At 45.2% G+C, this 23,776-nt stretch overlaps 1 protein-coding gene across 1 annotated transcript in view; it reads left to right on the forward strand.

The window, feature by feature from the left end:
- Positions 1-9,262: 9,262 nt before the first annotated feature.
- Positions 9,263-23,776, forward strand: part of GRPR (gastrin-releasing peptide receptor) — a 26,575-nt gene continuing 12,061 nt past the window's right edge. The window contains exon 1 of the mRNA XM_006892399.1: positions 9,263-9,678. Coding sequence (XP_006892461.1) covers positions 9,266-9,678 — 413 coding nt within the window. The 5' untranslated portion in view covers positions 9,263-9,265. The remainder of the gene's footprint in view (positions 9,679-23,776) is intronic.

The raw sequence follows: 23,776 nt of genomic DNA on the forward strand, positions 1-23,776 counted from the left end.
TATGGATAAAAAAAAAATTCAGTCCTGTGCCAGGGCCATCAGGTCTCATGGACTGGCGCCAGAAGCACCCTCCATCCAGGGATAGCAGTTCCCTGAGTGTTTAAGTTATTGCTGGTTTTGGGTGCCATTCCGGTAAGTCTGATTCATAGCAAGCCTACGTACGAAAGAACGAAGCCCAGCCAGATCGGGCCCCTCCCCTCACAATCTCTGTCAGTCCACCTTGTTGAAGGTCTTGCTCTTTGTTGCTGACTCTCCACTTTTCCAAGCATGACCTCCTTTTCCCGACACTGGCTTCTTCTAACTAAAATGTCCCTTCTTCATGTCAAGGGGGCGCTCGTGGCTTTAGCGGGAAGGAGCCAGGTTGCCAATGCAAAAGCAATGGTTGGAGTCCATGGGAGCAAGACAGGCAATCTCGCTCCTCTCCTGCAATTTCCAGCCTCTGAAAAACTGCTGGAGGGTCCTCAAAGGGGTGGTCCTGACTCGAGACTAGGGTTTGCTTCTGCTTCTACCATGGGTATGCATTATGGATCCAAGTAAAATAAATATTCTGTCTTTTCTCTAAATAGCATGCTAATGCTTATCGGTTCTGTTGTAATTTTCCTTTCTGTGTGTAGAGTTATAAGCCGTATTGAAGGCTATAGTCATTCTTTGTTAAGTACTGGTGGCTTTAGTGGTTGGAAGGGTTTGTCTGCTCACGTAAAGGTGGGGCCTTTCTGGTGGTTGGACGATGTAAGAAAGATCCTCTGCGATTTACAGCTCTTGAAAGCCCATTGGAGGGTCACAAATGAATTGATTCCAACTCAGTATGAGTTTTGAGATTTTGAGGTTGTCAGCAAGCCTCAAGTCTTCTCAGTGTAAAAAGGTTAGCAAAGGGACCATCCCTCCAATATGTGTTCTTATCAGACAGCTGTTATTGGAGGCTAAAATAGCACAGGGATGGGTTTCCGAATGCAGAGTAGCACAAAGCAATACCACAGAGTCGAGCAAAGGGTCATTGTCAGGTGCTGTAGACATCACCGGGTAGGATTCCGAGTATCATGGGGCAAAGGCAAGGAGAAAACATCCCTGTGCTTTCTCGTTGGAGAAACCACAGCTCAGTGACAAATAACGTTCATCAAATTGTGCACGTTTCTTGAACAAATGAGGAAATTAGATAATTGTCTAATTGCCAGGTATATGCTGGCAGAACAGGAAAGTTCAGCTCCTTTGCAATATTTAAAAGCCACATTATCCAGATAAGAGATTTTGTTATGAAGAACACATGGATTTTGAGCGGCATCTCTTTCGACCATCCATTTATTTACCTCTTTGTCTTTGCATCTCAAAACATAGGTTTCACCAACACTTAGACATCCTGTGTTCTCTAATACTTTTCAATTTATTTTTTTGTCTTGATCGTTTTCCTTTTATTTTCTTCCACTGTTACTATTATTACCATCCATTCTGTTTAGCAGCTGTTACCTACTGCTACTAAACAATGGCCTGAAACCGCAAACCCCAATCTCCTCATGCATTGTCTCAAAACTGCTTTAGATCAAGGATTGAAGAGTGGCTCGGTAGCCTACCTGTGGAGGTTGCAGTCAAGATGACAGCTAGGGGTCCATTCATTTGAAGGCTTGTCGGGGACTGGAGTATCCATCCACCTTCAAGGTGATTCATTCACTTTACAGTTGCAGTGTGGTCTCCGTTCCTCAGAATATTCCTCTATGGAAAGCTCAAGGCGAAGGCTGGAATAATAGTCTTGTGTGTATGTGTGTGTGTATGTGTATACTGTCATGGAATGCTAGTCGTGTGTGTGTGTGTGTGTGTGTGTATACTGTCATATCGGATCTGACTGGTCACAGGAGGAGATTGTCCCTCCTTCTCCAGCAGAGCATCTGGTGGATTTGAATCGGGCCCCTCTGGGATTCCAGTGCAGCTTCTTGCCACTAGGCCACCAGAGCTCCCTGGAATGCTAGTTTTAAAGTTACAGACTATCACTGATGCAACATGCTATTTGTGAGAAGACTCAATTCAGAGCAACCAGCAGCCAGGGAGAAGGAATTAATCCCCTCCTCTTAAATGACATTAGTTCTAGAAAGGCTTTCGGCCTTTTGTTCATAGGGTCACTATGAGTTGTGCTTAACTCAACAGCAATCAACAAGTACTTAGCCAAGGATGATGTCCTTCTCCAGGGACTGCCCCCTCTCCCTGATAACGCGCCCAGTGTGTGTGAGATGAAATCTCATCATCCTTGCTTCTAAGGAGCAATCTTGCCGTAGCTCTTCCAAGGCAAGCTCTTCTTCCACTCGACGTCAGTCAACAACAACTTAATGGAAGGATTATGAAGAAATCGTGGATGTATTTTAAGCTCTTGAGAAAAATGGTGGGAATCTTAGAAAATAGTTTTTCTTATCGTTTGTTATTTGATACCTTTGAGCTGTGTTGTTGAAGAGTATTAACTGTCTCATGGGATGTCAAAAGAACAAACCAGTATGTCTTAGAGAAAGTGCAGCCAGAGTGCTTCCTGCAGGCAAAGGTACTCTCATCTACTATGTGCATACTATGGGCTTGTTGCTAGAGAGGCGATTCTTTGGCTAAGGACAACATGCTTAGAAAGGGGGAGAGTAAAGAAAGTAAGTCTCTGAACCAGAAGGAGTGACAAAGTGACAGTAGCAGTGGGCTCTAGTGTGTCAGAAAATGTGAGGATGGCACCGGATAGGACAAGGTTCCGATTGGTTGATCATAGGATTGCTATGGGTAATACTGGACTCGATAGTACGTAACAACAGTAACATATAGGGGAGTCATAATCGACTCAAGACTTCCTAACACCAGCATACCTGGTGCTGTCTGAGCCTCAAATCAGACTCTTTGCTCTGCCCCTCTAGGCCTTCTCTAGATAGCTACATTTGCTTTTTCCAATTGCATGGTGCAAAATGAAATGAGTCTTTTCTTTCCTAAGACTCCCCTCAGCTTTCCAACCCCAGGAAAAATCATAGAATGCTCAGGGGGAAAAAGAGGACCTGGAACGATCGATCCCAGCAGTCTAGATCAGGATAGAATCATCCACTCTTTCATCCCCGCGGCAGCACCAAAATGTGACATCTGTGATTCCTCTCAAGCAAGGGCTGCTGTATCCTCTCCAGCGGCTTTTCCACAGGCCTGTCACACAGCTACTATTGAAATCACACTCAATACTCTCCCCTCATCACCACATGGCCATGTCTTCAAAGCCTAACTTCAGCTGATTCTCAGCAAGTCGCTTACTATACATTTAAAATATTTGCCATTCAATGTCTTAGTTCTCAGCCAGTCCTCTAAAGGATTTGTCTCTCTGCCTTTGAACTTCACCTTCCATTTCCATTAGCATTTTTTCCTATGCCCCTGTACTTGCCGTGAACTCAGTGTCCTTAACGTGAGACTCCATTTGCCTCCAGAGCCGCTTTGTTTCCAGTACAAATCCCTACCTTGGGCTTCTCTTTCTGCATTCCTTGCATTCTTCAGGGACTTCTTGACTCTGTGTTATAGGGAGAATAGCTTATCTGCGGGGCAGTCTGGGGTAATTTCCAGCCCAGCCATCACTGAAAAAAATGAAACCCAGTAGCTGTGAAGTTGACTCTAAGTCATGGCGATACATCTGTGTGAGAGCCCTAGAGAGCTGTGAAGGGCTGTGATCACCACAAGTGGATCACCAGGCCTTTATTCTGAGGTACCTCTAAGTTGACTGTCATCTCTTTGGTGACCAATTCTTGCTGTGAGTCGGAACTGACCCGACCCATAGGGTTTCCTCTGGCAGGTTTTCAGAGGCAATTAGTCGCTTGGAAAGTGAACGGCCATCCTTCCGCAGAGCAGGTGGTAGATTCGATCCATGTGCCTTCAGGATTGCAGCGCAACTTCTTGCCACTAGGCATATTAACTATACCACCTGGTGTCTCCCGATGATGGCGATGGGGTGGGGGGTGGGGGTTGTGTAGGTTTACAGAAGATGGGAAAGGAATGCCCATCTTTGTCCCTGGAAGAGCTGGTGAATTGGAACCACATGCCTTTGGAGCAGAGCGCAGGTCCTTACCAGTAGGTCTAGTGAACTCCCTGTTCGTTAGTGTTGTGTACCATTGAGTGGGAACCGGCCCGTAGCTGACTCTCCGCTGGGTTTTCAAAGGCAGTTAATCACACGGAAAGAGACTGCCCCGCTTTCTTGCACAGAGCAGCTGGTGGACTCACATTCTGTTCCTTTGGACTGGCAGCACAATCTCTCAACACTGAGCCACCAGAGTGTCCTAGAGATAGTGAGTCTCATTTCGTGCCTGAACTTCATCCCAGCCCATCTCATACCTCAGTGTACACAAGTGTCCTCAGGCTACAATGTCCACGGGAACCTTTGTAACGTACAAATTATCCATGGGTCTGGGATGAGGCCTGAGACTCTTCCTATTTAACAAGACCCCAGAAGGCCTAACAGCTCAGTGGTTAAGGACGAGGCTGTCAACGAGATGGCTCAAACTTGGCCAGTGCCTGAATGAGAAAAAGCCAGACAGGAAATACACACTCGATGAACAGTTTTACTCCATCACACGACAGTGCTCGGAGTCAAACTTGACATGATGGCACCGGCTCAGCTCCTGGGTGACGCTTCTGCTGCTGATTACAAGGCTATGCTCTGTGTGAGTATTAGTCTCCCTTGCCTCCCTCCCTGTCTCTCCCCTGAAAGCAAGCAAAGGTATTGTCAGGTCCAATCACTGTGACCACCAGTGGCTTGCAGCAGACCTGAGCTCTGGTGGCTCTGGGGGAACTCATGAAAACATCCTTTCCTGTGTTCAATGCCAGGAGAGATAAACTGAGTAGTTCTAGGGGAGAGGCTTGCGCCCTGGTGGCATACTGAATAACGCATCAGGCTGGTAGCTGAAAGGTCAGTATTTCTAATCCACCAGATGCTCAGAGAGAAAAAGATGCATAGTCTCCTCCCATCAAGATCATTGCTATCGTTAGTTGCTGTTGAGTCAAGTCCAACTCATAGCGACACTATACATGACACATGTGAAACCCGTCCTAGCCTGTGCCATCCTCCTATCTCTGACACACTTGAGCCCAATGCTGCAGTTACTGTGTCAGTCTGTCTCTTTGAGGGTCTTCCTCTCTTTTGATGACCTACACCTTTCCAAGCATGACATCACTTTCCAAGGAAAAGCCTCTCCTGACAACATGCCCACCTTATGTGAGATGAAACCTCACCGTTCTTGCCTCCAAGGAGCACTCTACTCTGCTTGCACTTTGTCCAAGACTTCTTTTCTTTTGGCAATCTATCTCTCAGATGCTTAGCAAGTGAGAGAAAACTCCATACCTTGACTCAGTCACACTTTAGTCCTTACACTGACACCATTGCTCTTTAGTACTTTGGAAAGGTCTCTGACATCAGACTTTCTCGATGTAATTCATTTCCTAATCTCCTAACTGATAGTACCGAGGGCGCTAATTGTGTAAGCAAGTAAATAAAACCATGCACAACTTCAACCTCAGAAATTCAAAGGAAGGTTGCTATGAGCTGGAACCTAGCTGCTGGCAGTGGATTTTCTGGTTTGGAGGCTGTGTACAACCTCAGATTGCCAGGGGTTGTTTTTAAAAATACACAGTCTGCTTCTTTTAAGAACCAATATAAGCTAAAGGCTCACCTGTAACCTTAAAGACTAAGTAAGTCTTCTCCAGTGGATTAGATCTATATTTCTCTCAACCTTGGTTCCAGGTCGACTGGAGTACCTGGTGTCTGTCACACAGACTGAGAACGTCCCCCCTCCTCTTTACGCATACTGTTCCCACCTACGCATCTTCCCACTCCCACTAATTCATCTGTGTGCGTGTGCGCGTGTGCATCATTGCACCACCAACAATGCAAGCTTCTAGGCGATGCAGAGCACAGCCCGTGGGGAAAGACTTTGTGTCCCGTTCTTAGGTCCGGTCAGCCTACCTCTCCACCGACTCAGCAGCTGCTCTTTATTCATGGCTCACAAAAACCTCCTTTTGTAATGAATGGAAAGCGTCACGCTCTGGACTCAAATCCAAGGAGAAGTGATGGTGCTGACCTGACATGCAGGAAAGGACGCTGAGTCACGCTCGACTTCTTTACAGAAGCCGGAGTCCCCAAGGACAAGGGCTTTGTATTCTATTTGTTCCATGTCATTTTTCCTAAGTCGAATCATGTTGCAGTAGCCATTCAACAAAATGCTAAACAAATGTCTAGGTCTGGTGCTCCGCTATAAGGTGACACAGTGTGGTAGGGATGGAAAGAATCGTTATACCTAATTAGTAGAAATGACATAAAATATTCTCTAATTGGCTTTGTAAAGCATCCTTAATCCCAGGAAATAATAGTTCACACATAATGTTGAGGACGGAAAGAATCAGTGTTACTAATTAGTTGAAATGACATAAAAATTCTCTAACCGTCTCTGTAAAGCATGTTTGAGCCTGGGAAATATTAGGTGTCGAACCACAATATACCTTCACTCTTAAAATACCATAAACACATTGTATAACATTAAGGAACAAATCATGCAAACACCAGGCCTCAGAAATCAATACCCGTCAGCATCAACTTCGCTTACCTGGAAAAAAAGCACTAACAGCTCAGTTGGGTTTCAGAAAGGTGGCTGCTTCAACACCCAGGGATGCCTAAGGAAAGAAAAGGGAAGCCCACCCATCAGTCTTGTTTGAAAAACCTTCACGCCAAACCTCTTAGCGAGAATACCAGTTCATTCACAACCTCAGACCAGCCTACCTCCACCCACTGGTCACCTTGATCTCCTCCTATAACCCTTTCTTCAGGTCTCTGTTCTTTGCAAATACATTTTTGTTGTTGTTCAAAAGCAAGCTCCACTTAACCTTGACCAAGGGAAAAGATCTGCTTCACTCTAGGGATGGGGTGGGGGTCTGAAGAGCTAACCTTGTGTCTTCGTGTTATTTTACCCACCCTATTTGTGCAGTGCCTACGAATGCAATTTTTATGCAAATAACATGCATCTATATTATTATTTTTTAATTAACCTCACCAACCTAACCCAATCAATTTAACCCAGTGCTGTGATTTACACACTGCTGTGTCGAATAGCACACTTAGGAAAGTATCTTGAGGAAAAAGAGGGCATAATTTGCAAAAAGTCTATGTCTTCGATGTGATCAAGGGATTGTTGCTTTACCCTGATGAATAGACTCCTTGCCTGGTGATTGGAAGTTAATCACTTTTTTGACACCCCTGCCTTTTCCAAAGTCAGCCTTTCCCCCTCAATCCTAAAAATAATAGTAGTTATTGTTATAGCAGCTAATTTTTTTTAATTGAGAACTTACTATATGCCATGCATCAAGCAAAGCCCTAACACAGATCATTTACTTTGGTACAAAAGAACTTGATCAACGTCTCATTAGTCTTAGAAAGAGCCAGGACTTCAGCCCTGAGCCCATATAGGACGCTGAGGCTGCTAGCAAGGAGCTGACAGCCCCAGGCTTCTGGTGGGTTTCCACATTGTAACCTGCCACTCCACATTTCCATGACAGCAAACTCTGAGGCTAGCTTGGTGGAGATAAGGCAGGCATGTGTATTCTGTATACACGCCCCAAACCAAAGCCCTTCCATCGAGTTCATTCTGACTCACAGTGACCCACCACTGGGTTTCTTGGGCTGGAAACCTTTACAGAGGAAACTGCCCATCTTTCTCCTGTGGAGAAGCTGGTGGCTTTGAACAGCCAACCTTTCCGACTGACACGTTATGCACTATGGTGCATATGTTCCTGTTAATTGGCTTCTTGGGCTAAAGCTTTGAGAGTCTTAAGACCCAGCTCAGAATGTATTTAAGAGGCTATACTGTGGAACATCTGGAGGCTTACTGTTAGGAATTGCACTGTCAACCGAAAAGTACATGGTTCAAATCCACCAGCTGCTCCATGGGTGAAAGATGGGCAATCTCCTTCCATATAACTTCCTGATTCTGAAAGCCCACTGGCGAGTCAAATATGGGTTGGCTCTGACTCAGTGGTGCACAACAATCTATGGGCTATGGATCTAAAACCCATTCTAGTCTCTCCTCCTCAAAGAAGCCTTTCCTGGAGCACCAAGTCTTCTCTCCAGCTCCCATGCCTCGCTATCCCGTCACTCTTACACAAATCTCTACCTCCCAGTCTGGGTTGAAGATGACTTTCTCATATGTGGCAAAACATTCCTTATAAAATTGTAAGCAGTAGTGCCAGAATGTCAATCAGCGGGATTCTTAGATGAAATGAGCAAAGGTCCAGTTTTCTGGAGAAGACCACTGATCTCTGACAGCTGGGAATCAGCTGGCCTCCAATTCTGTTCATTCACTTGCCCCCAGAGGGAGGACTTAAGGCCGATCCCAGAGCAGCAACGTGAGTGTGTTCGGCTCCGGGTTTTCCACCTGTCCGATGCTGAAGGTGTAAGATGCTGGGTTCACAGGAGACATCACACACAGACACCTATGTCTCTGCACCCATTTCATTCACCAGCAGCCTGTGTATCATTGCCGCCTGAACAGTGCCTGCTACTGTATTAGCCAGAATGAGAAGATGGGGCTGGGAGCCCTATGTGGACACTTGGGGATCAGATCAGACAGACTTCCAGGGTCTTTGCTGAGTGCTAGCAGCCCTGATTAAATGCTGTCCACAGACGCTGCTTATTGCAGTGAGCAAAGCCCAGGGCCCCTCCGGTCTCCCTTCTGGGGAGCGTGGGCGACTGGGCAGTGATTGAAGTGGCCAGCAGGGGGCTGGCATTCTCTGTCTATAAGTGGCCTTTCTCCTCCACAGCGCCTCTGCTCAGCAAAGCTGCTGTTTGCTGGTGATGCCAGTGACGTGAGCGCATCCTGCCTACGGGATTGGAGGCTTTCTCAGTGCAGTTTTTTTTCTACCCACTTTAAACTTCAGGTTCTAAACGCCAGGGAAGCCAGGAAATGCTGTGGGGAAACGGCAAGCCTAAAGTTCTCAGCGGACCGTAGCCCGAGAGGGGTGGACTGCGATGGAGGTAGGGAGGGCTGACACCAGATGGGTTTAATGCGCAGCCCTGTTTCTGGGGCTCATTTTTTGTTGGTAGTTCAACTTGCTGAACTGAGAGATGCATAGCCTTGGTCATATGAAAGCCACTGCAGCTTCAACCTCAAAATCATGTCAGATAGCTTTGGGGCTCTGAAGATGTAGGTACTGGGGGCCTTTTTTGTAGAAGATAAAGAGCCCCGAACAGATCTTGTCGGCATCTCCAAATCAAGGGCACCCCCAGATAGCCCGAGGGGAGATGGCTCTCAATGACTGCTACCCCCTGAACTTGGCAGTGGAGCAGCCAGTGCACTGCAACGTCTCCAATCACAGCGTGGACCTCCGCGCGCCCGACGGCTGGCTCCACCCGGGCATCCTCTATGTCATCCCTGTGCTCTACGGCGTGATCATCCTCATCGGCCTCGTCGGCAACATCACCCTGATCAAGATCTTCTGCACTGTCAAGTCCATGCGCAGTGTGCCAAACCTGTTCATCTCCAGCCTGGCCCTGGGCGACCTGATGCTCCTGGTAACGTGCGTGCCCGTGGACGCCAGCAGGTACCTGGCCGACAGGTGGCTGTTTGGCAGGGTTGGCTGCAAGCTGATCCCCTTCATACAGCTCACCTCGGTCGGGGTGTCTGTGTTCACGCTCACGGCGCTCTCGGCAGACAGGTAAGTCCTCGCTCCAAGTTACAGTCTCCTCTGGGGGTGCCCGATGTGCCCACTTTGTTACAGATGGAACCAGTGACACAGAGTACGACTTCACTTACAACTGAGTCCCTCTCCGGGCTTGTTCAGTGCCAGGCATTACTTGTCGACTTTGACATACTGGGTTATGATAGAAATGTGAGTGAGGGGCAAGCAGAGGAGGAGGCAGATGAGCAAAGAATTGTAAGGCTGGAGTGCCATTTGGGGGAGGAAACCATTTTAGCATTAGCCTCTGCTTCTAACTCCTTGCAAGAATCATTGACCAGTGAATATAAGAATCACAGCCCAGAGAGTCTAAACCTCTGAGAGCTGCTTCCCAGAACCAACCCAGGACTTTCCAAGAACAGGAAAAGTCCCAGAGAACGTGCATGTGTAGATGGATTTCTTTGAAATTCCCTGGGCTCCGGCAGCTTCGGTTCTCCCGCGGCTGGTTTTGTGTGTTTGGCTCTCTGACACAGAACACTTCATGCGCTGATTTCTCTAAGTCTCTCTGAATTGAAATCAAGTACTGTCTGGATGGTTGTGGTATTTATGGACTTGTTGTTGTTGTTTTTTGTGGGTTTTTATTCTCTTGAGAAAGCTTCATTCAAGGTTGTGTTCTGATTTTAAGACTTTTATTGATGTACTTCTCTCTGGCATTTTGGCGGATTTGAGGGCAGGAAGGTTCCGGTCAGTGTCTTCCTGAACAACGTGTGACAGGGAATGCTTTTCATCATGCGAATACACAGCCGAAACATTCATTCTCCAAAGTTCCTATTCACTCTTTAAACACTGAGCAAGTGTCTGTCATGGAGAAAACCCTGGTTTGAATCAAGCAATCAGGAAACCTTTGTGACTCATTCATACACATTCCCCAGTCTCTCTTCTCTAGCTGGAGGCTCTGGGAATTAGGACCTGGAGAAAGTTTGGAGGGGTGGGGGTGAAATGGGCCCAATGAAGCAAGGGCTGTTGAGATGAACTGGATGGGAGGTAGGCTGCTGGAGACAGGGAGGCGAGCTCTGGAAAGTTCACCCTGGGAAGAAAAGTGTCTGGCTTTTGGTAGAAAGAGACAAATAAAGGTCATGTTATGGTGTCTAAAGGCCTGTGATTGTCAAAGAGGTAAAGAAGTAGCACTGGGATAGGGTCAATCCCACCCCCTCAAACTGGAACGGGTCCCTAGGCCCTCTACCTGCTGTCACTGTACTTGCCCTCAGATGCTGAGACCAGTTTGGAGTGGGGAGCCCGGCTAGCTGAGGGCTCAGGTTCTTCAGACAGCTGAGGCTCTCGGACGGCTGGGGCGAGGGCACTTGATGCTCAGGGTGGCTGTCAGGTGGGCAGAGGACATTGCAGTCCCGGGGAGTGTGCGACCAGTGGGGCAGATGGTGTTTACTGTCTTCTGAGAAAGGTGGGGGACCCAGAAGATGCAGCTGCAGGCAGGGCGGGACTCTGCCCCAGGCTTTCCAGGCTCACCCACTTCCCCATCAGCAGCGAGGGGCTTTCTCACCACGGCCTGGTCCCCTGCGTGTTTTAGTTACTGAAAGTCCCTGCCAGGCCAGCTCCCATCTAGAGTGACTGTGTTTTGGTTTTGTTCAGGCTCCAAAAAGCTTACAGATCACCTGATGGCAGGCTGTCCTGCTAGCCAGCTAACGAAGAGCAGGTATTGAGTTACTTGGATGGGATTCTTACAAGGGTTTTATGACTGTACAAGGTTGCCAGGATATATCCTCTTCTTAGAGATTTATGGCCTTGCAGACTCGATCGAGGGTCTCCATGTGTCACAATTGGGTTGGCACCTTGAACAGTCTAATAGACTGAGGAATTGTTCCACTCACACAACTAAGGAACAATGCTTTCTCAAAACCCTAAACCTAAAGTGCCACCTTTGTCTCAGTTCTGACTGGATGACAATGAGCTTTTCCTTTGACAGCTATTCATTGCATGAATACTCCCATCGTGATTTCTTCTAGCATCGTTGATTACCTCGGCCAGGTTTTTCATCTCATGGTAATGGATTTATTTCGTGCCTGTCTTCCTGGGCTCACCCTTCCTTCTGCATGGTTCATCCTCAATGGCACACATGCTGACAGTACGTTCCGCTGGATGATTGTGGAGGAGCCCACTGCATGAGTGCATTTCAGTGCCCACCCATTCTACTTCTGTTGGACAAGTTTGGGGTTGATATTAACCTGCCAGAGACATTCTTATTCATGCCGTTTGGGGACGGAAGTGTTCCTGTCCCATCAGTTTTGGCTCAGAGTGATACCACACAACTCACTCACTGAGTTTTCTGGGCTCTGCATCTGCATTGTTCTCACTTCACTGTTGAGGATGATTTCTACTCACTGCACCACCAGGGAAAGAACGCACTCTTAACCACTGAGCCACTAGGGACACTTGGCTAGGTCCCAGAAGGCATTCAATTGGTAAATGTTGTCAAACATCCATTTGAGTTCACCCAGAGATACTTCAGAAGAAAAGCCTGGCAAGCCGTATCTGAAAAGCTCATGCCCGGAGCACAGTTCTGCTCCCAGAGATGTGAGGCTGCCATGAGTCCTAAGTGATCAGAGGATAACCCAAACTCATAAGCATTCCTGGTTTTCTGTAGCGTCCCCAATACTTGGTGTTGTCATTAAAAATCAGTATTTGAGTAGATGTGAGTTGTTAAAAGCTCTTTATAAAAAGTGAAGATATGGTGAAGGGATTGCACAACAATGAAAGTTTTTCTTTTACTTTTCAAGGAGAAGAGTGAATTGGGGTAGGGGGTAAGCAGGGAGAAAAGTGCAACAATGAATGACTGGAAACCCTAAGTCTCTGTAAACTTTCATGAAAATTACTTAAAAAAATTTTTTTTCCAGCATCAGAAACCTTGTTTTCCCAGTGCCTCTAAACTGGATGAAATATGTTTACGGCAGTGAAGTCTATGGGGGAGAGAATAGTCTAAAAGTATTATATTTTAGGGCATTATTTTTATCACAGGAGTACGCAGTGAGGGTTGCAGAGTGGAATATATTTGGGGTTGGGGGTGGGATTGGGGGAGGTGCGGGGGGATTGTGTACCAATGAGGGAGTTTTTCTTTTGCTTTTCAAGGAGAGGAGCAAACGGGGGGGGGGGGGGGGTTTGTGCGGGGAGAAGGGTGCAACAATGAATGAATGGAATTCCAAAATCTCTGTAGATGTTCATTGAAATGAAAAATAAACAAACTAAATTAATTTTTTTAAAAAACTTTTTTAAGTGCAGATATGAAGCCCTAAGAGTTTAATGCCATTCGCTTAAGTCCTATCATGATTGAACCTGAATTAGGATCAAGGAAAGGGTCGACACTTACTTTACGATATTTGTCTGTTAGCCAGTCCATTGTGCAATCTGGCTGTGGTCTCCTTAAACCCTCACCTTGGATTAGTCTACCTCAAACTTCCTACCTCTCCTCTAAACACGACACTTGTTGGCTGAGTCATTCATCTGGCAAGCAATCATCAATTACCTTTTGGCATCTTTTACCTTGAGGTTTGGAAGCATTTTGCTCGCTCCTTTTTACCCCCATAGATCTCCTTTACACCCATCCACAGATTGTCCTGTTATTAAGTCCTTAGTTCACAATAGGGTTCCCACTGAGTGCTAGGGTCCTCTGCATTTTAACAAGTGCATAATAATACCCTGTGTCAACCATTATAGCACCATGCCACATTGTTTTACTTCCCTAAAATATCCTGTTGTCCACTTAGTCCTTACCCGTTACCAATCTCTATACTGTCCTGTATAGTTTTGCCTTTTCCAGAATATCACAGAGTTGTAAACATACAGCATAGCATATAGAGGGTTTTTTTAGCCTTCTGAAATACTGTGTTTTTCACACACAACACCTCCACATATACCTAACACGCCTAGCACCAAAGGAAACTAACTCCTGAAATGGTTGCATGGTTGGTAAAAAATGTATAGTGTGCATATTAATTATGTACAAGTATTAAGTATTGCTAATGAATGTATCTTATTTACATTATTTTCCCTCTTTTGGGGGGCTCATCTGAAAGCATATTTTTTAATTTTATTAATTTTAATGAACATTAACAGAGATTTTGGATTTCCATTCACTCATTGTTGCATTTTTCTCCCTGCTAACCCCTCCCCACTCTTCTCTTTGAAAATTAAAAGTAAAATTCCTTCATTGAAAGCATATTTTCAAAAATGTATCATGTAGTTTACTTCTTATCTGTCCATTAGGCCTTCAGTATTGGGATAAACAAAAAATATTAATCTTTTTAAGTAAATAAATAGATTGGGAAAATAGGTAGGTGGGAGGGTTGGAAAGATGGACTGGTGAACTGATAGGCAAACAGAGGGAGGAGTAATTCAACAGGAAAATTTCTTGTGTATGTAGTGGTTCTTCCTATTTGATACCTCATCCTCGGGGTTCAGTAATTGGCTCTTCAAAGGGAAAAGTCTAAAGAACTGTTGTTGTCCATGTAGTTCAGAAAAGCTGGATTTCACGGTGACAGCATATAATTCTCAAGTCAGAGTATACCGTCTTTAGTGTGGTGGCCTCTCAGCGAGGAGGCTGACGATTGATCCTAAGGGCAGGCTTCTATAACACTTCCACGACAACATCATCTCTTGTCCATTACCCAAAAAGGCTGGTCACAAGTTTCCCCTGCCTTGTGATTCGGAATGTCTAAAGAAACAAAAAAGTTTTATGTTGCCCTAACTTCTTGAAATACTGACTCTCTGAATTTCCTGAAAGAACTTTACAAGATAAAGCGGGATTCATCCTTTCCTGACACGGAGAGCTGTGCCTTCCAATCAGAAGTGGCCACTTCTCAGGGGAAGGACATCATGCTTGGATAAGCAAAAGGTCAGCACAAAGATTGTCAAGCGATGGCTGGACAACCATGATGATTCCCCTCCTCAGTCAGACAGGCCATTTCAAGTGCTCACATGCAGGGAGCTACTGTATTGAAAGCTGCACTGCGCAACACTCTATTGGGTAGTCTCCGATCCTCCCATTCTCCTGATGCAAGCTCTCTTCCTTCTTCTGCTCTCGCTTTCTATCAAAATTGTCTCAAGGCTTGTTCAAGCAGACACTGCTCTTGTCAAGCTCTTCACATTGCCTCGCACATGTACCACCAGACTTCCCTCTCTCCCTACCCCATCGACCCGAACAATCTTTGAGGGCCTAGGTCAAGCCCCCTCTCTTCTATGAAGAACTGATTTATTTTTCCTTTCCTGAAACATTTAGTTCACTCAATACCAAATCTCCCCTGCTAGGTCCTTTTTATAGATGTTTCTATTTTCTTAATCACATGAGGCACTCCTGGAACCTAGAACCACACCTAAAACGTCGTAAGAGTTCAGCAACTACACTCTATTGGGGTTTCAGCAGTGAAAAAATTATAAAAACACTGAGATCAACAGAAGTGATGGGTCCTAACCCTGTCACACCAAATTCAGTATAGTTGTTGTTGTTGTTGTTATGTGCCGTCGAGTCGCTTGCGACTCATAGCAACCCTATGTACAACAGCCCTAAACTCCGCTCTGTCCTGTGCCAATTGCACTGTCTCTTACACTCCCATCCCAATTATCCCAGTCACTGAATCAATCCACCTCATAGAGGGCCTTCCTCTCCTGTGCTGTCCCTCCACCCTACCAAGCATGATGTCCCTCTCCAAGGACTGGTCCCTCCTTACAACATGTCCAAAGTATGTTAGACGGAGCCTGAGAATCCTTGCCTCCAAGGAGCCACCTGGTTTAACCCTTTCCAGGATGAATCTTTGTTTTCCTAGCAGTCCATGGTACTCTCAATACTCCAGCACCAAGGCTCAAAGGCATCAATTCTCCTTCTATCCCCCTTAGTCATTGTCCAACTCTCTGATGCATAACAAGTGATAGGAGTTAGACTAAAACCTTCCTCTACTCATTCCAAGTCCTGGTTCACCCTAGGATGCTGGAAACTTCTCAGAGACCATCACAACACGGACTCTGAACCACCTATCTGAACCCTGTCCTGTCCTGTCTTGTGCCATCCTTACACTTTCCAACACACTGTGGCTCCCCAAAGCCAGGCAATCTCACAGCTGCAGAAAGCCTCCATGAGTTGGCAGAGGACAGGCGCGGGGAATGTGGGGTTTCTCAGGAATGCTGTCGGCGAGGAGAGGATAGCAAAGAACCCTGACCTTGTCTCTAACACTGTAGCTCTTAACACGTTGGGATTTGAGGTGATTAATTATTCTTTCTGGCAATTGCATGAGTGTGGGGGGGTAGGGAGTAAGAAGCTGATCCTGAAATACAGACCATACCCTGAAAATCCTTCCTGGTGAGGGTTTCTGAACTGTGCTTGTTGATAACAACCTTTGAAAATCGACTACATTTGCATTTTTTGGCACTTGTAAATCCTCCTGCTGTGTAGGATTTGCATAAATTCCTCCTTAATTAAAACATATGTTTTGCAGAATAGAAGAGAAAATAATGTCTTCCCTTCCCTCTTAGTAATAGAAGGAGGGATCTTAGACTTCGTGTTTGAAGTTCTTGTTTTGTCTTTGAAGTTTTGTAGTTAATAACTGGAATTAATAACTGCCTCCTTGGAGGCAAGGATTTTGAGACTCCGTCTTATATACTTTGAGCATGTTGCTGGAAGGGACCAGTCCTTGGAGAAAGCTGTCTTGCTTGGAAGGGGAAGAGGACAAGCGAAGACCTCGATGAGATGGACTGACACAGTAATTGGGAAATGAGGTGTGTCACACAGTGAGACTGACCCAGGGTTTAGAGCCATTGTGCATAGTTTTGTAGTCAACTCGAGGACACATAGCAACTACTATTAATCAGCCTTGGTGGTCTATTGTGTACCGTGTTAGACAGCTAACCAAAAGATCAGATGGTTTGAATCCATCATTCACCCCTCCGAAGATAGATGGCTCCTCCCATAAAGATTTACAGTCTTAGAAACCCAATGGCAGATTATCATGCATCAGAACTCAGAGTCAATCCTACCATGCGTCCATGAAACTAGTTTCCATAAACATTTTTGCTTCATTGTCTTTTGTCTCTTTTACAGCCACAACAATGTGGTAATATCCTGTTGTTATGTGCCATCAAGTTGCTTGCAACTCATAACAACAGGTCTGAACCCTGCTCTAGCCTGAGTCAATCCATCTCATCCAGGGTCTTCCTCTCCTGTGCTGTCCCTCCACCTTCCCACACATGATGCCCCTCTCCAAGGACTGGCCCCTCCTTGCAACATGCCTAAAGTATGTCAGATGAAGCCTTAGAATCTTTGCCTCCAAGGAGCAGCCTCGCCAGCACAGACTAGTTTATTCTATCAATAAATGGAATATTCAATATCCTTCTCTGGCTCAACTCAAAGGCATCAATAATTCTTCTGTCATCCTTAGTCACTGTCCAGCTCTCTGATGCCTAGCAAAGACCATGGCCTGGATCAGGCGCACCGTAATCTCCAGACTCCATTGCATGTTTTTGCTATTTGTAATTCAGCTACAGGTTTGTGCCTTAGAAACGCAAACTCTGCTAGATTCTATCTTGTCTGATTTTCATCTAAAAAGAAAGTAAAATGTATGGTATGTTTGTTAAGTGTATTTCTAACTGTTCGTGGAGTTGCTATGAGTTGTGGCGGAATCAGCAGCACACAACAACAATAGATTTACCTGCTTAATTACAGGAGAATTTCACATAAACTAGCTTATGGCTATGTATATTTCAAGCTGCATTTCTCTCCCTCTACATACGTGTTCCCATTTTGAGGTAAAGTGAGACACTTTTATCTTGCTACAGTCTCTGAGTCTGAATGTTGAGGCACAGTGTCAAGTACATCAGCATAGTCGGCAGAAGTAGTGTTCCTGGAAGTCATTCCTACATTGGGGCGCTGAACTAGACAGGGGAGTACCTGCAAATACACTTCTATCCCAAAATCTTAACGTTCCTATAGCCAGGCCACAAAAATGTGAAATGAAAGGAAGCATGGCAGAGGAGTGACAAGGGACAATGACCTTAACTGATCATATTTAAAATATCTTTCTTCCCCCCCCCCAAGAAGATTGCCAGACCTTTCTTCCAAAGTACCCCTGGGTGAGCTTGAACCAACAACCTTTCAGTGAGCAGCCCAATATGTTAACTGTTTTGCATGGCACAGGGACTCTGGCACCTAGTGAACATCAAGTTAATGAATAAATAACATTTGCTTCATCTCAAGACTTTCTCCCTGATCCACTGAGTTAAGGAGTCATAGCAAGAAGGCAGTCTTTGGGAGATCCCTTCTATCCAGGTTGGCTTCAAAAGCCTGGACCTGGGGCATCCCTGCTTGGAAGACAAGTAGAGCTCTGTGGACGCTATTGGCATAATGGCAACCCCACGCCCCTTACAGGTACAGCTGGCGTGGGCCTCCTAAGGGCCTTACTACAAAATCCCTAGCTCTTGCCCCTTCTGCTGTCTCATATCCTTCTCAATTCAGCTCACTTTTGTCTTGTAGCTTCATGGTAACTGGCTCAGTGTATTCATCTTTGTATCCCCTTGTCTCACTGCTCAAGTCATAGTCATCATTTAAAATGTGCCAGGCACTACGCTGAAGAACTTTTTTGCTATTTCAGTATATTCCTCCTAACAGTCATGTCACAGTCCCTGTCACAGGCTAAGAAGTTATACTGTGGAAAGGTTAGAAAATTGGTCGATGGCCACCATTGGCAGTATCAGCAAAGGACCGAGACGATCTTCTCCCCAAGTCTAGACTTTTACCCATGAAGCTGTGTCGTCTCTCTTCTAATTGGAATATTTAGTATATTTGATTTAATATAATTACCAAGATACTTGGTTTTAAATCTCTCACCTTAGTGTTTGGTTTTTATTGGTCTCCCTTGTTTCATGATCCTTTTCCCCATCGTTCTTGTCTTCAGTTCATAAAATATTTTAATTACTCTCTCTCTCTTTCCTCTATGATTTTGCTAATTATACAAGCTCTTTATAATATTGTTTTAAGGGCGACCGTGGCATTTACAACATGCACTGTTGACTTATCAGAATCAACTATAAATTAGCCCTTCACCACTCCACACAACACAAAGAACAACTAAAAAAAAAAACAACTGGACACTTGAGCTTCCTAATAATTCCCTCCTGACCTTCTCCCCCTTATGGATGGAGTCTCTGCTATCGACACGTTGGCAGTCTGAGCTCATTCAGAGGTGCCAACGCCCAGTCTATACAGATAGCTCTACTTTGGATGTATATGGAGTCAAAATTCAATGGTTGGCTGGTATTGCTCTTAGATTTTTTTCATTTCCTTCACTGCAGATTTTCTCAATGTAACACATCTTTTAAAATCTTGACTGCTGTTACCATGGGTGTTTATTATAGAGCCATGATTGTTGACTTCAATCTTTTCCTATCATAATGTTGTGATGTTTCATTTTCCCCCTTAGTAGCTTTAAAGATCCTCCACCTAGACTCTTACAGCTCTGTACCTCGGGTGGGATCAATGCAGGTGGAGCACAAAAACCCTTTCTCTGCATTTTGGGCTTTGTCCTTGGGCTTTGTCCAGGAGACAAGCAGATAAAACACTGGGAGGAACTCGGTTCACTCCTCTCCTCCCCTGACTTCTTTCACTCTGCTCACACCATTTCTCTGGCCTCTGCCAGCCACTGAAACAAATCTTAAAGACTGTAATCAGTTCTCAACCATTTCAATTGTGAATGTTACTTGAGCCCCATTCCTTCTTCCTGCTCCAACTCCTATGCTAACCTTTTGTTTTCTCTCTCATTGGTTGGTGTTGGTTTCGTTTTATTAAGGTAGGGAATTTCATACTAGAGTATGTATTCAAAGAATTGGAATACCATTTCCTTTCACCATGTTTCATAACTTGCCTACTCCCATTTCTGGCCGGCTTTGTCTGGTTTATCTTGCAGAGCACTAATCTTCTCCTTGGTGGGGTCCGCCCTGCATTTGAGTCTTTAATTGAACTCTTATTTCAGCTACGAGATGTTTCAGGTCTAGAATTTCTATTTGGCTATATCTTCTCATCTAAGTTCACCCATCTATAGCTATGTCTATTTATATTCGTTGTTTTGTTCTCTCAAGTCAAAATGGACTCATACCTGATCCACCCATTCAGGTTTGCTGAAACTGTAAATCTCATGGGAGGAGACTGCCCGTCTTTTCCCATTGAGCAGCTGGGGGGTTCAAACGACCTGCCTTTGGGGTTGGTAAAGCAACCATCCCTTCCCCACTAGGCCATATATGATGGTCTAGTGGATTGGAAGCTGTAAAAGTCAGTCTCTTTCTGTTTCATTCCTACTACTAAGATCAAGTTCTTGGAGCATCTCAACTGAAAACCTAAAATGTTTACCTGATTTTTCCCCCATTCGGGGGTCCTGGAGTCAATTTATTGTCCCCTTTCCTCTTCTGTCTCTGGGTTAAATGCTTAAGATTATGCTGAATAAGATCTGCACCTCTTTGTACTTTCATTTTATCAAGACGTTGGGCCCTCAAATCCTTACTACTTATGTTTCCCAAAAGACTTCTTAATTCTTCTTTATAGGAGGGTTGCTGTGCAAGATGTGGCTCGCCAATATTAGGAGAACCAGCTCTCTGGAAGCCCTGATCTGTGGCCCTGAAAAGTCCGCCACAGCCCAGTTCCTCACAGAGCCCCATGGGTCTACCTCTTCAGACCTGTGGCTTAGCCTCCAACCTCAAATTATCTGAGCAGTTTTAAGTCTCCGAGAAGTGAGGTCTGGCTAACCTCACAGTGAGGTCCTCGGCTGAGGCCTGCAGGGGTGGATGGCGCCAAGGAGCCAGGTACATCAAAGCCTCTGAGATCCCTAAATTGGGACTGGACTCAAGCCCCAGTAGGCAGAAGTCAGAGCTGACATTCAGTTATGCAGTGAGTAATAAAAGCAGGAATTTCATGGCAAGGAAAGAGCTAAAATATTCCTTGGGTACTTTTCTTTAAACTTTCCTCTTTATTACTTTATCTTTAAATATTGTGCTCTAGCCAGGTGACTAGTGGCATATGAAATTCAGCACATGAAAAAATTAATTTTCCTATATAAGAAGGATTTTACTGTAATGATAATTTGTCCATGGGACTGACTGAGGTCTTTATGTTGTCTTTGTGTAAAAAGAATAATGACACATTCCCTTAAAGTTCCAACCCTTTGGTGGCGGCTGCTTTATTCAGGCAATTATATATATCAAGGCCAGACTTGCGTCAGTGGTAAGCAGTTTAAACATGATTGAAAAACAATAGTCATGTCCCAACACAATTATAGTAACTTTTCTCTGAAAGTAGGGGAAAGGTCTTACTTTTTGAATGAAGAGTGATCAAAACAACAGATGGGTAAAAATTTATGATTCTCTCTCCTCCACTTGAAATCCTTGGAAACATCACAGAACAGGAGAAAAATTAGATTTCGCTATCATTTCTCTTCTAGATTGTCAACAGAGGCCAGATGAAAGGTTAGATGAAAGGTGTACATGTGCTACAGAGTTGAGATCAGTGTAGCAAGTATTTCATTTTGAGTACCGAGTATCTTGCATCACCCTCAGAGACCCTTCCCCTCTTTTGTTGCTGTCATTACGTGCCTTTGAGCTGACTACAACTCACAGGAAACCTACAAAAAAACAGATCCCAACCTTGCACCCCAAGATTACTGATGTGCGTGTTACACTGACCCTGTCAATCCAACTTGTTAAGCATCTTGCTCTGTCTGACCTCAAGAACAGAACTATCCTGACCACATGCCCAGCATATGAGACACTTGTGATGGGTTAGGGTTGGAAAGCACAGTCCTGCCATGCACACTAACTTGTTAGATAATCAGCAATCCCTGATCAGGCGGACAAATGAGGAGTTCACACTGCATGATCACAGACAGGATCACAGAGGCCTTTGAATTGTCCTAACAATTTAAATGAAGAACATGAAAGGGTTTGAAACCAAGACTCAGTTGTGTTCCAGCTTTCTGCGGTGCTAATTTCCAGACTCTGAAAACTCCCCCTGGACTCTCAGCTGGGACTCCATTTAGACTCGAAGGCACATAACAAAGAACAAGGCTTTGCAACCATCACCCCTATCTTGTCCCAAGTTTTCCATCACCAGTAAAAGCAGCTCAGTGCTCCTTCAGCAAAAGCTTCGTTCCCCCTCCAAGCCCTTGACAACCACTCGGGTGTCTGTGCAGCTGACCAGTGCAAATACTTTCTACAATGGGATCATCTGGTCATTTTTTGCCTCCTAGGAACACTGGGGCTTGCACCTCTTCAAGACATGCCTGTTCTATTCTTTTTTTCATAGTCCATGGGCTATTCAATACTGAGAGCTGGACAATAATCTTAAGGATGACAGAAGAAAAACTGATGCCTTTGAACGATAGTGTTAGAGGAGAGTGGTCTGCCAAAAGAACAAATAAATATGCCCTTGGAGAAGGTAAAGCCAGAGTTATCCTTAGAGGAAAAGATGGCAAAGTTTCACCCTACGTACTTTGCTTAGAGAACATCATGATACTTGAAAAGGTCAGTGAAACTGTCATCCAAGCAGATATATGCATACCCATGTTTATCGCGGCTTTGTTCACAATAGCAAGGAGTTGGAAACAACCCAGGTGCCCATCAACAAACAAATGGATAGAGAAGCTGTGGTATAGTCACACAATGGAATGCTACGCCACATTGAAAAACAAGGAATTCATGCAATATTATTCAAAATGGGTGGCCCCGGAGGACATTATGCTGAGTGAAATATCTCAGTCGCAAAAGGACAAATATTGCACGGTGCCACTGCTGTAAAATGGGACTGATATCAGGGTTGGGGTAAGACGGAGAAAAACTGGATAAATTATGTATACTGCACTGAAACAGATGAGGGAGTGAATACTTTAAAAGCGATATATGATAGGGTATTATGGTTATCACAGGAGTCCACAATTAAGGTTGCATAGTGGAATGTACTTGGGGCAGTGGGAGGGGTGCGGGGGGATTGTGTACCAGGGAGGGAGTGTTTCTTTTACTTTTCAAAGAGAGGAACAAACTGGGGCGGCAGGGGGTGGGGGAGGAGGGCTGGGCGGGGAGAGAGGTGCAGCAATGAATAAATGGAAATCTCTGTAAATGTTCATTAAAAATATTAAAAAAGAAAAGGTCAGTGAAGGAGAAGAAGACCCGCAACCAGGTAACAGCAGCAATGGGTTCAAGTGTGTCAGCCATTGTGAGGTTGTCACAGGACAGGACAGGGTTCAGGTCTGTCCTTCATAGGGTCATTATGTAAACAACACAGCAGTGCCTAACAGCAGCCACCACCACGACATAGGATCAGAGTGACGATAAAAAGGGATCATCCAAACCCAGATCATAGCACTGGCCTAATCCATACAGAGTAGTACTCGGGAAGTTTTTGATGTTGCTGTCACTGTCATCTAATGAAGATGACCCAAGTATGCCAAGAGTTGCCACATGGCACTGCATGGTGCAAATAGTTAAGTAGTCAACTACGAGATGAAAGCCTGGCACTGAGGACCCACCAGCGGTTAACAGCTTTGCACACAAAGGGCAGTGCAACGCCTTACCACTAGGCTCAGAAGACTTTAATGCAGGCAGGTCATGGCACTGCTTTCAGTCTGTTCTAACGACAGTTACTGATTTGTCCCTTCCCCAGTTCAGCTGTGCATGCCTGTGAGGAGAGGGAAACGGGACTCACAAAGAAGGAGCTTCTGAATTTTTCTCAGAGCGCATCTGCCTGCACCAGGTTCCCTTCTGTGAGCTCTCTGATTGTACTGAGTTGCATGCATCATGACCTCCTGCCTTGACTTGGACTACAAACTCCCATTCTCCGAGGCAGGAGGTGCTACACACCCTTGCAAAGCCCTCATCCCGGAAACCATCATTAAGCTTTCTGGAGAGTGTCACCAAGCTCCAGAGCAGAGTGCACAGCTCCCAGGCGAGGTGCAACTTGGTCTGCTGAATAAAGAGCAGAGTATGAAAAATGCGACTTAGCTGGAACTTCTTAAAAGGAATATGTGATTTGTTGTTGTTGTTATATGCCGTCGAGTCGCTTGCGACTCACAGCGACCCTATGTACAACAGCCCTAAACCCTGCTCT

The sequence above is a fragment of the Elephantulus edwardii genome, unplaced genomic scaffold (genome assembly GCF_000299155.1).
Source record: "Elephantulus edwardii isolate Elephantulus edwardi_28Jun2011 unplaced genomic scaffold, EleEdw1.0 scaffold00115, whole genome shotgun sequence".
NCBI lineage: Eukaryota > Metazoa > Chordata > Mammalia > Macroscelidea > Macroscelididae > Elephantulus > Elephantulus edwardii.